Raw genomic sequence first — 12,676 nt, 5'->3', positions numbered from 1 at the left:
AAATTTGCTAGAGAACTGAATGGATACCATGCCAAGTGCTTAGCGTAGTAGCTGGTACAAAGTGCTTAGCTATCATTCATTCATTCATTCAACAATTACTTACAGAACTGCGAGCTTTCATCCTACTACCCGGTTCCCATCTCGGCTCTAATTACTTGCTGCATGACGCTGGGAGTTTACGTAACCTCTCTGTGCCTCCTGGTCTTCATATGTAAAGTGGGGCTGATAAGAGTACCTACCTGAACCGACTGTCCTGATAATTAAATGACACAACGCTGTCAAGCACTTAGCACACGGGAGGTGTTCTGAAAGGTCTGCTACACCGTGACTATCATTGCTACCGTTGTAGTTATTATGAGGACTCCGAGGCCTCCCGCCAGGTGCGCCCGGCAGTCTAGGTCCTCGTGGAGTTTCCTATTCCCTGTGTATAACTCAACCGTCGACACGTTGCTGCAATTTCACCCTACAGTGAAATTATTCGCGTTGAGTCTTTTGCCTCCTGTGAATTTCCAGCCGCCTCTGAGATGCGTCCCTGACTCAGAACAGAAGTACATATAAGATGTGTCATGCCCAAGCGCCCGTTATAGTTACACAGGTTTCCTCTACCAGGCTGTGACCTTCTTGAAGCCCAAGCCTGCTTTTCTGTTTCCCGGGCCCTGGCACAGGTACTGGGCGGTGGAGAGCTGTATGTGGATAATAGAATGAACGGGCAGCAGCGTGACCTTGGCCCATCACCTTCTTTGAGCTGCTTCTTACCAGGACCTCACCAGTCCGATCTGTCACCCAAGACAGGTTTCCATTTTCCTGGAGCTAAAGGCCGCACGCAGCCTTTGGTGCGGGGAAATCTCCAAACGAAGGCAGTCAACAGTTCCTTCGGAAATCCTGCACATTCTAAACCAGGGCTCCGTGGCCTGTTAGGAACCAGGCCACATGGCGGGAGCTGAGCGGCCCCCCGTCACTCAGACGCATGACCACCTGAAGCACACCCCTGCCCCCTACCCCGGGCCTGGAAAATTGTCTTCCACAAAACCGGTCCCTGGTGCCAAAAAGGTTGGGGACTGCTGTTCTAAACAACAGCAAAGGCTCCCATGGACGCCTCGATTTCCCTTGGAACCACCGTCGAAAGCCTACAAACCTGAACACGGGCTGACCCGAAACCGCCAATTAGTCTAATGATTTTAGAAATGAGTGTTTTAAGCTTGTACCCAGCTTGGACTCTCACCGCAGTGCTCTGACAGTTACCTTCCTCCACTTTTCCAAGCTCCGTTCCAAAATGTCATTTTTATTTTTCCTAAGAGTTACAGAAAGGGTACGTGACGTACATACACATGTACGTAAATATCTTCAGTCTTTTCGGGGGCTAGACGGGAACAATCGACAAATAGGTTTCTATTTGTGGGCATTTTTTTTTAATGTTTTTTTCTTTTTTAATGCACTGAAGGCTATTCTGGATTTCACCTTCAATTACTTGACCTACCTAGTTGGTGTTTCTCAAACTTGATTCCAAATCATCCAAGTTCCCTGCTCCTGCATGCTACAGCAAACCCCCCTACCAGCCCCCCGTAAAAAAAAAAAAAAAAAAGCTTGATAACATTGTTCAATGCTAGTGTCATTGATGCAAGGGTGGCCTGGGTCCTCAGGCTCAATTCCCGAACACCATCTGCAGGAAACAGGCTGCCCTGTTCTTCAGGCTTCGGTCCACCATTAATTCGTGTTTAACCAAAGCTCAAAATTCTCAAGAGCTCTCTGGTCAACCTGGAGCTTGGCATCAGGATGACCCAGGGACGGCTCGGCTTGTGCTATCAGATCCCCAGGGCACTTGGTCTGAACGGTGTCCTTGGGTTAGAACTTGAGTTTAGCGGTGCCTCTGACAAGAGGAACCCAGGCCCGCTTCAGGTCTACAGCTACACAACTCAGACAGCAAACACGGGAGAAGCAGCGAGTACAAGGGTTGTGCAAAGCTGAGGAACTTCTCCTTGATGACTCAGCACCCTTAGCAGATATTTTATCCTGTCCAGATCTACAGTCTGTCTTGTAAACGTGTCCAGGATTGCTGTAAAGCCAGCATCCTTTGGACGGTTGTATACCCTTCTATCTCAGTACAATTTGACCCCAGCAGGTCAACTGAGCCCTAGTCTGACTTAAATCGCCTAATTGGCTGGATCCATTCTCTGGACCCTAGTCCAGGGGCACGAGTGTATCCACGCTTAGTACCCAAGATGCTCCTTTCATGAACTGTGCTAAAACTGGGCCCTTGCACCCTGCCACTCAGAGACAACTTCCAACCACAGCCGCGTCCTGCATATAGGAAGCCCGAAATTAAATCATCCTGCCCACTTTGGAATCCGTCCATTTGCCATTTCACATAGGTCACCAATGACCTCTAGAGACAGATGCACACGCAGGATTTACCCGAAAAGCAAACAGAGGGAGAAAGTTTTCCCTGTTCTCTCCACGCACCGAGACAGGTCACCTTACAACTGCAGCACAAGGGACCAGCACCAAACTAAAGAACATCTTTTATTTTTAATAAAATAGTGAAGCACGAAAAATATCATATATTACAAATAAACAGACACCAGCAGCACCACTCTTTCCTGGCGTTTCCCGGAGAGGAGAATAAACTCCAAGGTTGGTAGATGGCTACCCGGGTCTATTCACGGAGACCATTTGGTTAAGAATAGAAAGAGTCAATGAGCCCTTTGGGCCCTTTTGAATGATCCTCTCCCCTCTCCACCCAGCCTTCCGCAAATCAGTCCAAACGTGTATGACGTTGGCTTGGTTTCCATTAAAAAGCCACAAACTGTAAAACTAAAGGGGCTCTGAGGGCTGGGCCTCTTAGTTCTTTTGTTAGGAGATTTCTTTTGTTGTCTTTATGTACAGCAAAATACTTGTTTCTCTTTTGATTTTCACGTAAAGAGAAAAAAATGTATTGCACATCGTCGGCATTGACCAATATGAGGTCTGGTGGACATTTCTACGTCGGAGAAGGACCATTTGTGGAGGCTGGAGTCTCTTTTAAGTGACTCCAAATCCACTGGAGGCTGCTGAGTTGTCAGGCTTTCTCTTTCTTCCTGTTTGCACAGAAGTTGCTGTCTACACGCAGCCTTCCTGAGGGTGGCCCTGGGCTCCCCGGCAGGACAGTGACTCTCTCTCTTTCTCTCTTTCTGAAACTCAGCAGAGGCTCTTTAATTTGCAAAGAAGTTATCTCTTCTCTGATTTGTAAATGGATAGCAAAGCCAACTCAAACACACAGATGTATATTTATGGAAGGTTCTAAACAAAAGTTTTCTTCTGGGGGCCTGAATCAACTATGTCACCACAAATTAGTTACACAAGAGGCTACTTAACTGGGAGGGTTCTCCTTCACTGAAAGCAAAAACAAAACAAACCCCTTTAAGTACATTTTGACTTTTCAGTGTTACCACAGCATCCTGAATTTCAGGGTAAAAGCTTTTAATTTTTTTCCTTTTCCTTTTATTTAAAAAAAAACAAAACAAAACAAGCAAGCAAGCAACCAACCAACGGGGAAAAGCACCATGTTTCGGCTCTGGCTGCCACTGTATCCTCTCTGGGGAAGTTTTCTGCTCCGGCTTTCTTTCCAAGCGCCATTCACACGCAGGTGGGAGGCTGGGCAGGGATTTCGTATTTCCCGAGATGGGTTTTTGGGGGTTGCTGAGCTTTTTTGTAAATCCCACCGCTGGTGATCACGCTGGCCGGTTTCCTTCGGCTCTTCTTCTTGAACCTGCGGCTGCAAACGTTCTGCCAGGACTGCAAGGTCTTGGATGTCCAGACCCACATACCGCTGGTGATACCCACCACCAGCAGCATGAAAATCTTCACCATGAAGATCTCCACCGCGGGGATGGAGGCGGCCATCAGACAGTCCAGGTTTTTAGTCTGGTTGTTCATTTTGCACTTGTGCTGCGTGGCCAGGATTTTCCAATACTCCACGTTGAGGCGTTCGTAAAAGTAACAGGCGATCACACAGGTGGCCGGCACCGTGTAGAGCACGGAGAAGACCCCTATCCTCACCATGAGCTTTTCCAGTTTGTCCGTGTTCTCCCCACCCGTTTTCATCACCCTCCGGATGTGGAAAAGGGCCACGAAGCCCGAGAGGATAAAGGAAGTGCCGATGATGAGGTAACAGGCCAGCGGGATGAGGACGAAGCCGGTGAGGGCGTCGATGTCCATGCTCCCCACGTAGCAGACGCCGGTCAACTCGTCCCCCGCGACCCTGCGCATCACCAGTATGAGGATGGTCTTCACGGCCGGGATGGCCCAGGCGGCCAGGTGGAAGTAGCTGCTGTTAGCCTCGATGGCCTCGTGGCCCCACTTCTTGCCCGCGGCCAGGAACCAGGTGAGGGTAAGAATCACCCACCACAGGGAGCTGGCCATGCCGAAGTAGTAGAGGACCAGGAAGACCAGGGTGCATCCCGTGCTCTCGAGCCCCTCCTGGATGACGTAGAGCTGCCCGCTGTCCCGGTCGCAGGCGACGCTCTCGGCGCCCGCGAAGAGGCGGATGAGGTAGCCCACCGAGTAGACGCAGTAGCACATGGAGAGGAAGATGACGGGGCGCTCGGGGTACCTGAAGCGCGCCGGGTCCACGAGGAAGGTGAGCACGGTGAAGGCGCTGGACAGGAAGCAGAGCACAGACCAGACGGCCAGCCAGGCGGCGGCGAAGTGCTTGTCGTCGCGGCTCCAGTAGACGTCCACGCCCGGCGTGCAGAGCGGCGCGCACGACGCGCTCTTCTCCACGTGGCGGAACTTGCCCGCGTTGGCGCAGCCGGCGCGCCCGGGCCCCCCGCCCTTCAGCTGGTGCTCCTGCGCGCCGTGCGGCCGCTGCGGCCGGAAGAGCGGCGGGAACATGCCCGAGCCCCGCGCGGGCTCGTCCGAGCCGTTGTTGGGCGCCTCCATGCACAGGTAATTGGGGTCGTTCTTGTTGGGGAGTTGGCTGCAGTCCAGCGAGTCGGGCCACTTGAAGTTGAACTGCTCCATGATCGGGGAGCACTTGAGCCGGGCCTGCTCGCACATGACCCGGCAGGCGGGGATGGGGGTGGACACTTGCTCGGTGCACATGGGCGCGTACAGGGAGCACAGGAAAAAGCGGAGGTGGCCGTGGCAGCCGTACTCCACCAGCGGCGCGAACTCGTGCAGCTGGATGGCGGCCTCGCGCTGGTTCTCGTGGCCCATCAGGTTGGGCATGCGGGTCATGTTGTAGCCAATGTCCTTGCACATCGGGATCTCGATGGGCTGGCACTTGCCGTCGCCCGGACGCTCCATGTCCATGGAGCTGATGGCGGCGCACGAGCCCATCACCTGAAGGACCAGCCACAGGCGGGGGCCCGGGCGCTGCATGGTGGCGTCGGAGGTGTCCCCGCGGGGAGGTCGGCCGCCCTCAGAGCCGCCGCTCCGGGGCTCGGGCTGCCGGCCCCGGCTCCTCGTCCCCGCTCGGGCCCCCGCCCATGCCCGCCCAACTCAGCCCGAGCGGTGCGCACAGAGCGCCCCCGGCCCCGCTCTCCGCGCGCCGCCTCCGCCGAGGTGAGGCCGCGGAGGAGAGGAGCAAAGTTTGCGAACAATACCGGGAAGCGACCGGAGCCCCGGAGCTCTCGGCGCGCGGGCCGCCGCCGCCGCCAACTTTGGCCTCTCGTGGGAGCGCGCGGAGAGGGCGGGCGGCGCGGGCGCTCGGGGGCCGGCGGCTGGCGGCGGCTCCGCCCTCCCCGCGCCGGCCTCGGCCCGGCCCGGCCCGCAGCCTTTCGGAGATCTGGTCCCGGCCGGAGCCGACGAGCGAAGAGGCACAGGGGGAAACAGCCGAGCGGTGACAGGCCCCGCCCCCGGGCCGCGCGCCCCGCCCCGCCGCTGCTTTGCATGAGAAAGCGCAGCTCCGGGCCGCCCGCCCCCGCCGCCCCCGCCGCCCCCGGCCCCCGGGCCCGGCCCCGCGCCGCCGCCGCTCCTTCGCCCTCTGCGCCGGCCTCCGCTTGGCCTCCCGCCGCCCCCCCGCCTGCGCCCCTCTCCCGGGGAGCCCCCGGCCTCGTCCCCCGCAGCCCAAGGACGCCGGGGTTACTGGGAGTTCGGAGCCTGGCCGGACGAGGGGCGGGCTGGTCCGCGGCCGAGCCTGGGGGCGCGTCGTCCCTGGTTTTTATGGTGGGTCGCGGGCCGAGGGCGCTTTCAAAGCGAGGTGGGATTTGCGTTTTATGGCCTCGGCCATAAAGTGGCCCCTCAGCTTGTAAACCTGCCCGCATCTTCCCGAGGCTGCGGAGTTACCGGGCCTGCGTCGGGGCTCCGGCTCCGGGGAGGGGTCTCTTTGAAATTTCAAAGAGGAGAGCTGAGGGCCGGGGGGAAGGGCTCTGGGAATCCAGATTGGGGGGCCGCTCCTCCGCGGTCTCCGCGGAGAAGGCGGGGAGGGAGGGGAGGGGGAGGGGCGGGCAGCTCCCTGGGGCTCTTGGGTCGCACCCCACCCCGCCTCGGGCCGTGGGGGGCTTGGCGTGTTGCTGAGGGACCCGCGCCCCCGACAGCGCCGCGGAGTTGAGGGGCCTCGCGCCAGGCAGGGCTGCTGATTTCTTCTAGGCGGCTGGGTTTATTTATTATAGGAAGTCATTCGCTCGTTGGGTATTTATATTATTTGGCCAGTGATTTGCCCGACTGCTCCCTCCTGGGCTGCACACCCGCGGGATGCTGCGGCGTTGAGGGTGGGAGGTGCGCGGGCGCTGAGTCAGCTCGCTCCGAGGGTCCCCCGACTCCCCGGGCAAAAGGGGCGGCGCCCGTGCCTCTCAGTTCTCCTAAAAAGTGCGGAGGGAGGGCCCTGGCCCAGTGCCCTTAGATCACCCCCCTCGGATGGGGGGGGCCAGTTGGGGACGGAGTCACTTCGGCCACGCACGCCCACGCCCCACCTCCAGAGAACTTGCCCGGCGCGTCACCTGGCTGCCCGTATTAACCCTTCAGTAAACAGGACCCCTAGGAGGTGGGCGGGCTTCTCTCCTCTTAGCCGCTCTCGAGGTCAGGATCCCTTAAAGTTTTTCGGAAGCTCCCAGGATCACGCATAGAGGGGGCAGTTGGAGGGCTTTCCCGGGCGCGAGGAGAGGTCAGAGGAGCGGGCCCTGCGGACCGGGGCCTCCTTTGTCCTCCTGCCTTTCTGGGGTTAGCCCTCTGCAGAGGTGTGCCGTGTGTCCAGATATCCCTGAGAGGCGGTGCGGGGGCCCCCCGGCCTTGCCGCCCCCCGCCCGTCCCCCGGGGGGCTTTGCAGGAGCGGCGGGCGCTGCGGGTTCCCTGCTATTTCTAGGAAGCGCCCAAGAAGGAAACGCTACTGCTAGGCCCTTATCTCGTGGGAAGCTTCTTGGCGGCGGGGGCAGAAGTGGGGCACTTCCTCTGAGAAGGCTTTTATTTGAAACAAGTCGTAGGATTTTACATCTAGTAAACTTGGGAGAACTCACATATCCACCCCTCCCTCCCTTCCTCTCTGCCTCCCTCCCTCCCTCCCTCCCTTCCTCCCTTCCTTCCTTCCTTCCTTCCTTCCTTCCCTCCTTCCATGCATCCATGCATCCAGCAAACACTGAGACGTATGAGGCTGGGAATTGCACCGGGTACTGAATCAATGTCCCTGGATCTCAGTGTGAGGTGTTGGAAGAGGTTCGGGTGAGGAAGGAAGTGGAGAAAAAGGTGGTCGAGGTAAACGCTAAGGCAGTCAGAACAACCGCCTTCAACAGGATTGTTTGCCGAGATGCTTTTTAAAAGGCTGCCATTTTTCTTATGATAGTTTGTTTGGGGATGGGATGGGGGTTTTGTTGTTGTGCGTGTGTATATATATTTTTTGAGTCTAGTGAGCTATTTTCCAAACCTTTCCATTAAAAAAAGATTCAGTGGACATCCCTTGGCTTTTCTAGAATTTTCCTTGCCAAGATGCTTCCTTGGACATCATTTTCCTTCTTTTCCTTTTCCTTTCCTTCCCTCAGAAACTCTGAAAATAGAAATGTGAGAGAGTCAGGGCAGTGCCAAAGACCAGCAGCGGGGCGTTAGCTATTTGAGAAAGTGCCTCCTAATTGATCTTTTCGGTACTGTTTTAATTCAGCCGTGTTCAGACCCTTTATTTACCCTATAACCGCTTCAGATTGCTTTCTTCTCTCGTTTTCTTTTTAGAAAAAAATGTCTGCAGAAGTGCTTTGCTCTGCCCAGCTGAGATGGAAACCAACAAATAGACATTATGATAGAAAAATGAGGGCTCTGAGAAATCACCAACTGCAAGATAACTCTAACTAATAAATGAAAAGGGTCTTTTGATGGCTCCAGCTGAAAAGACATTTTATTTTATTTTATTTTCCCGTGTGTGGGATTTGAGATGTGTGATTCCAAGGTTCAGCGGGTTCCCTGCTGCTCTGCCGGGGCTGGCAACTGGCCCCCCTCCGGCAAATGTTATGGAGAATTGGGAGGAATTTTATGGCTGTCTCTCCCCTCAGCTCTTTTTTCTTTTGTCTTCTTTGAAGAATGACTTTAGACATTTTATTTACATATTTAACCATGGATGAAAGAGGGAAAAGAAAGCATTTGGGGCTGTCGTGGGAATAGCGATATGTTTAAATTAATGGAAATCTTATTAGGCCTCTAAAATTTCGAGCAAAGGTTTTTAATGAAACTTGATAATTAAACATGATTTCAAATAACATGCAGGGACAAGGAATATATATATATATATATATATATATATATATATATATATATATATAGTTTTACCCCAACTGCCTAAAAATATATATATGGGAGACACACTCTTAAACATTAACTACCTTCAAGTTCTTGCAAATGTTTGCCCAGAAAAGTATAAGGTTTTTGAATGGGAAGATGATTTCAGGAGTCAGGCAATATTTTGATGGAAAACTAAATATTTCTGGATGGAAGGGAATTGAGAGAGAGGCAGAGTTTCATCTCGTTCTAGCGAGGTCCGAAGTAGAAAACACTTTGACACAGATACTGCCAAAAATCAAAGTTGTATCTCCTCTTACGACGTTATAGTCAGTGGAAATTATAAGCACTGTGTGAGATCTTTCTGAAATGAGATTTGAGAAAACCCACAGTAATCTCTTTCAGATACAAAGTACTAACTCTGTCAGCAATAGAAAGAAATTGAACCATAGACTAAGCACCTTACAAGCTAATTGCAAGAGTGAACTTGTAGACTATCAGCAGCGCTTGGGAAAGGAGAAGGGTGTTAATAAAGTTGCAGGTAGAAAGTGGTTCAGGTTATCTGTGTTTTCCAGGAACAGTTGCCTGGAGCATCTCTTGGCACATGAGGTTTGATGAGCCCATGAAGTGAGTGTGGTGTTACTACTTCTATTTTCTACTATCATCAGTATTTGTATTTCATCAGCACGTTTCCGATTCTCCTTTCAAGTAAGAACGAGATGCTAATAATTGCCCGACATGCAGAGCGATCTCTGATACCCAAAGGCGCCATTTTCCCTGACCTCATCTTGGGTTATGTTTCTGCAGACACTTATTATCAGATTTTTTAAAAAAAGAAAAAGCAGGCATGGAGAATTCTGCCTTCTAACCAAGCAAGCGTGCCCTTTCCCCCCACCCCTACCTCCCCACATTTTTCTCCAAGGAAAATACCTTTGGTCATCTGAAGGGATGCTTTACTAGAGAAAACACACAGCGTGTACCACCCGAGAAGCCAAGCAAAGCTGCAGCAGATTGAACGGGCACAGAAGTTTTCATTCCACCTAAAAACACTAGTCGGAAGGGGTTGAGATGGGGGTGGGGCGATGAGAAACAAACAGCAAAGCATCCACATCATAAAACGGATGACTGGAGGGCACTCTGTCTCCCCAGCGCAATTTAGGCAGCGATTTTAAGGCCACTTCCCTTGAAACGTGGTTTGAAATATTACCAAAGGTTCCACGGGGTGCATTAGTGTGAATTGCAAATCAGAGCATGTCTCTAATCCCCCTTTCAAGGCCCGGCTTTGGATCACTGGCGTCTACGCGGCTCCCCACTGCTTCTGGCGCTGGAGCGACCATTCAAGGGGACAGCTTTCCCCTCTATTCCCACACTCCAAAAAACAACACCGCAGACAGACACCCTCCAACTAAATTAGATTAAACTCCTTCTCCTGCACATGGCATTAGCCTTTTCACTGCCCAACGTTCATTATCCGGCGCCTCCTAATTTAAAGATACAGTATTTCTTTTTCATCCCGACAGAGACTGGCAAGAGCTACACAGCGGTGAAAAAGGGGACAAAGCCGGCCTTCGATGTAAGTGCTCCCCAATTACAAGGACATTATCTGTTTAAAATATAGGAAGGCTTAGCACACGTCTGCTCTAAAATGCAAACAAATTGACCCTTCACCTCTGACAGAACCGGCCCCATCAAAGTACTTAAACCTGTAATTCTGTACGGAGCTACTTTGGGGGGAGGGGGGAGAATTCTATGGGAAGAAAAATCAGAATTCCAGAAAAATGAAACAAAAGGGCATTCTTGTGTGTACGCGTGCCTGTGTGTGTTGCAGGGATGGGGGTGTGTGTTTTATTTTGTTTTGCATTGATATTCCAAACAGCTTTAAGAAACAGCCTTTTGGAAATGAACACACATGATAGAAGTCTGCCCCCCCCCCCCCGTTGGCTGTTGGGTGTATATTGATTTAATTACTCACCTTCCCATCTGTTTCCTTTCTGCTTCGCGCCTTCACCCTGGGACCCTTTTGCATTGCCTGTTCTGAGATGGGATGCTAAGAAAGAGGTCAGTACCACCCCCTCCAGAGGCCGCTGCCCCTGCACAGGTGAGGGGGGTGGATTAGATGGGGAAACCTTCCCTTCAGGGACAGAGCGGGGACACCCACAAGCCTGGTCCTGCCTTAAGAAGAAGGGAAAAACAACCAACCTCCCAGTTTTGCCCTGATGAGTCTGAAACCACTTTGCCAAAACCATGGGCAGCTCTAACCCGTGGTGTGGTGACTATGTAGGACCTGGGTCTGAATCCCCTGCCCCATGTTCTAGCCCCATGACCTAGGGAGAGTTCCTTCCTGTCTCCATGCCTCAGTTTTCTCATCTGAAAAATGGGCAGCAGTGGGGTTCCAACCTCACAGGGCATGGGGAGGACTGTGCTGTGATACACGGGGAGCATTTAGAGCAACGCTAACAAGTGCAGGGTTCGCCGCAGCTGTCATGATGGTTGCAGTACAGTGTCCGTGGAAGCTGAGAGCACCATCAAGGATGCAAGAGGGCATGACCTCCGTGAGCAGGGCTTTGGGGCAATGACGATGTTAGGCCTGAAATAATATAAGCCACTAATCATGTAAGTCAGTAATTCAAGTGCTAACAAGAGTAAACGTTGATTGATTGAGCATTTGACCCATGCCAGGCACTGTTCTAAGCCTTTCACCTGACCCCGTGAAGCAGGTCCAGGGGAGATTCCCATTTTCCAGATGAGGAGCCGAAGTTTGGGAGTCTGCGTAACTTGCCAAGGCCACACGGCTGGTGGAGCAGAGTCAGGATTTCAAAACCAGGCAGTGGGCTCCGAGCTCCCTCCACTGACTGCCCTGCCTGCCCCTGGATGGGAGGTGCGCAGGAACTCAGTGCGGACTCTCAGAAAGGGCCCCTGTTGTGGTATCGTGTCAGCAGCCAGTAGAAGGACAAAGGCCTGGTTTATGGCTTTTTTTCCCTTTCCTCCCGGACTGGGAGGCATCTGCCACTTTCTTATCATTTTGATGTTCTGCTTTCTTGTGTTTGAAGGGATTCTTGAGGGTCACAAATGGTGAGGAAAAGGTAGAGGAAACACCACGTGTGAGTTTCCTGTGTTGGTTTACCCCTGGCCTCAGCTGTGTGATCTCAGGCAAGTTACTTAACCTCTCTGAACTTTGTTATAAAATGAGGATAATACCAACACCTCCTTTATAAGGTCTGGGGTAGGATTAAGTGAGACAACTCAAAGTGCTTCTAACTGTGTCAGGCACTGGGATTAACCAGTGTGTAAACTCTGGTCAGTTGCCTTTTGACTTTTCTTGGTTAATTTCTTCATTTATCTTCATTGGTTAGAAGGCAAGATAGTTTTGCCAATAGCATCATTTAGGAGTCTTTTTCTTTCCAGTCGAACTGCTACACTTAGAGCTTCCCTCTTCTTCCTTGAATTTAACCAGGAATAAGCAGCTGACAAGTTGGCAGCAAAGATGGGGGTGGGCCTGGCAACACAGCTGCAGAGTCCCTATCCTCCTGCTGGAACCCACTCTAAGCTGCTGCAGATCCCTTTCCAGGAAGGCTGCTTCCCCTTTACCTCCAGCCTAGATCTGAAACGCAGTGATGAATTTCTGCTGCTTTCCGAAACAGTTCTTTTCCCTTGTGAATTTCACTTCCAGGAAAGAAACTCATTCAGATCACCTGCTCCGCTGTCCTCCTTGTAAATGACAATTCAAATGCAAAATCTCATTTTTCTTTAAGGCCCAGAATAGGGTAGGGAAGATAGTTTTGCTGTCCCTGCATGCATTTCACCCTTTTTTTCATAAAATAATACTTGGGAAGGTCTTTGTGACTGTTCTTGTAGCTAAGAAGGGTAACTTGAAGAATAAAGATTCTCTCTTCTGACCATGTCTTCCCCTTCTCTCTCTCTTTCTGTCTAATACACATGTATTAAATACATAATCGAATTATATAATCTAAATACAGATATATACATCTATATGTGTATTCAA

At 52.2% G+C, this 12,676-nt stretch overlaps 1 protein-coding gene across 1 annotated transcript; it reads right to left on the bottom strand.

The window, feature by feature from the left end:
- Window positions 1-2,497: 2,497 nt before the first annotated feature.
- Window positions 2,498-5,443, bottom strand: FZD10 (frizzled class receptor 10). Its single transcript, XM_059040023.2, has one exon. It carries the CDS (start codon window positions 5,356-5,358, stop codon window positions 3,613-3,615), a length of 1,746 nt encoding a protein of 581 aa, XP_058896006.1. The 5' UTR covers window positions 5,359-5,443; the 3' UTR covers window positions 2,498-3,612.
- Between the last annotated feature and the right edge of the window lie 7,233 nt (window positions 5,444-12,676).

The sequence above is a fragment of the Kogia breviceps genome, chromosome 15 (genome assembly GCF_026419965.1).
Source record: "Kogia breviceps isolate mKogBre1 chromosome 15, mKogBre1 haplotype 1, whole genome shotgun sequence".
Taxonomy (NCBI): Eukaryota; Metazoa; Chordata; class Mammalia; order Artiodactyla; family Physeteridae; genus Kogia; species Kogia breviceps.
The sequence above is the reverse complement of the archived record's forward strand: the minus strand, read 5'-3'. Positions and strand labels throughout refer to the sequence as shown.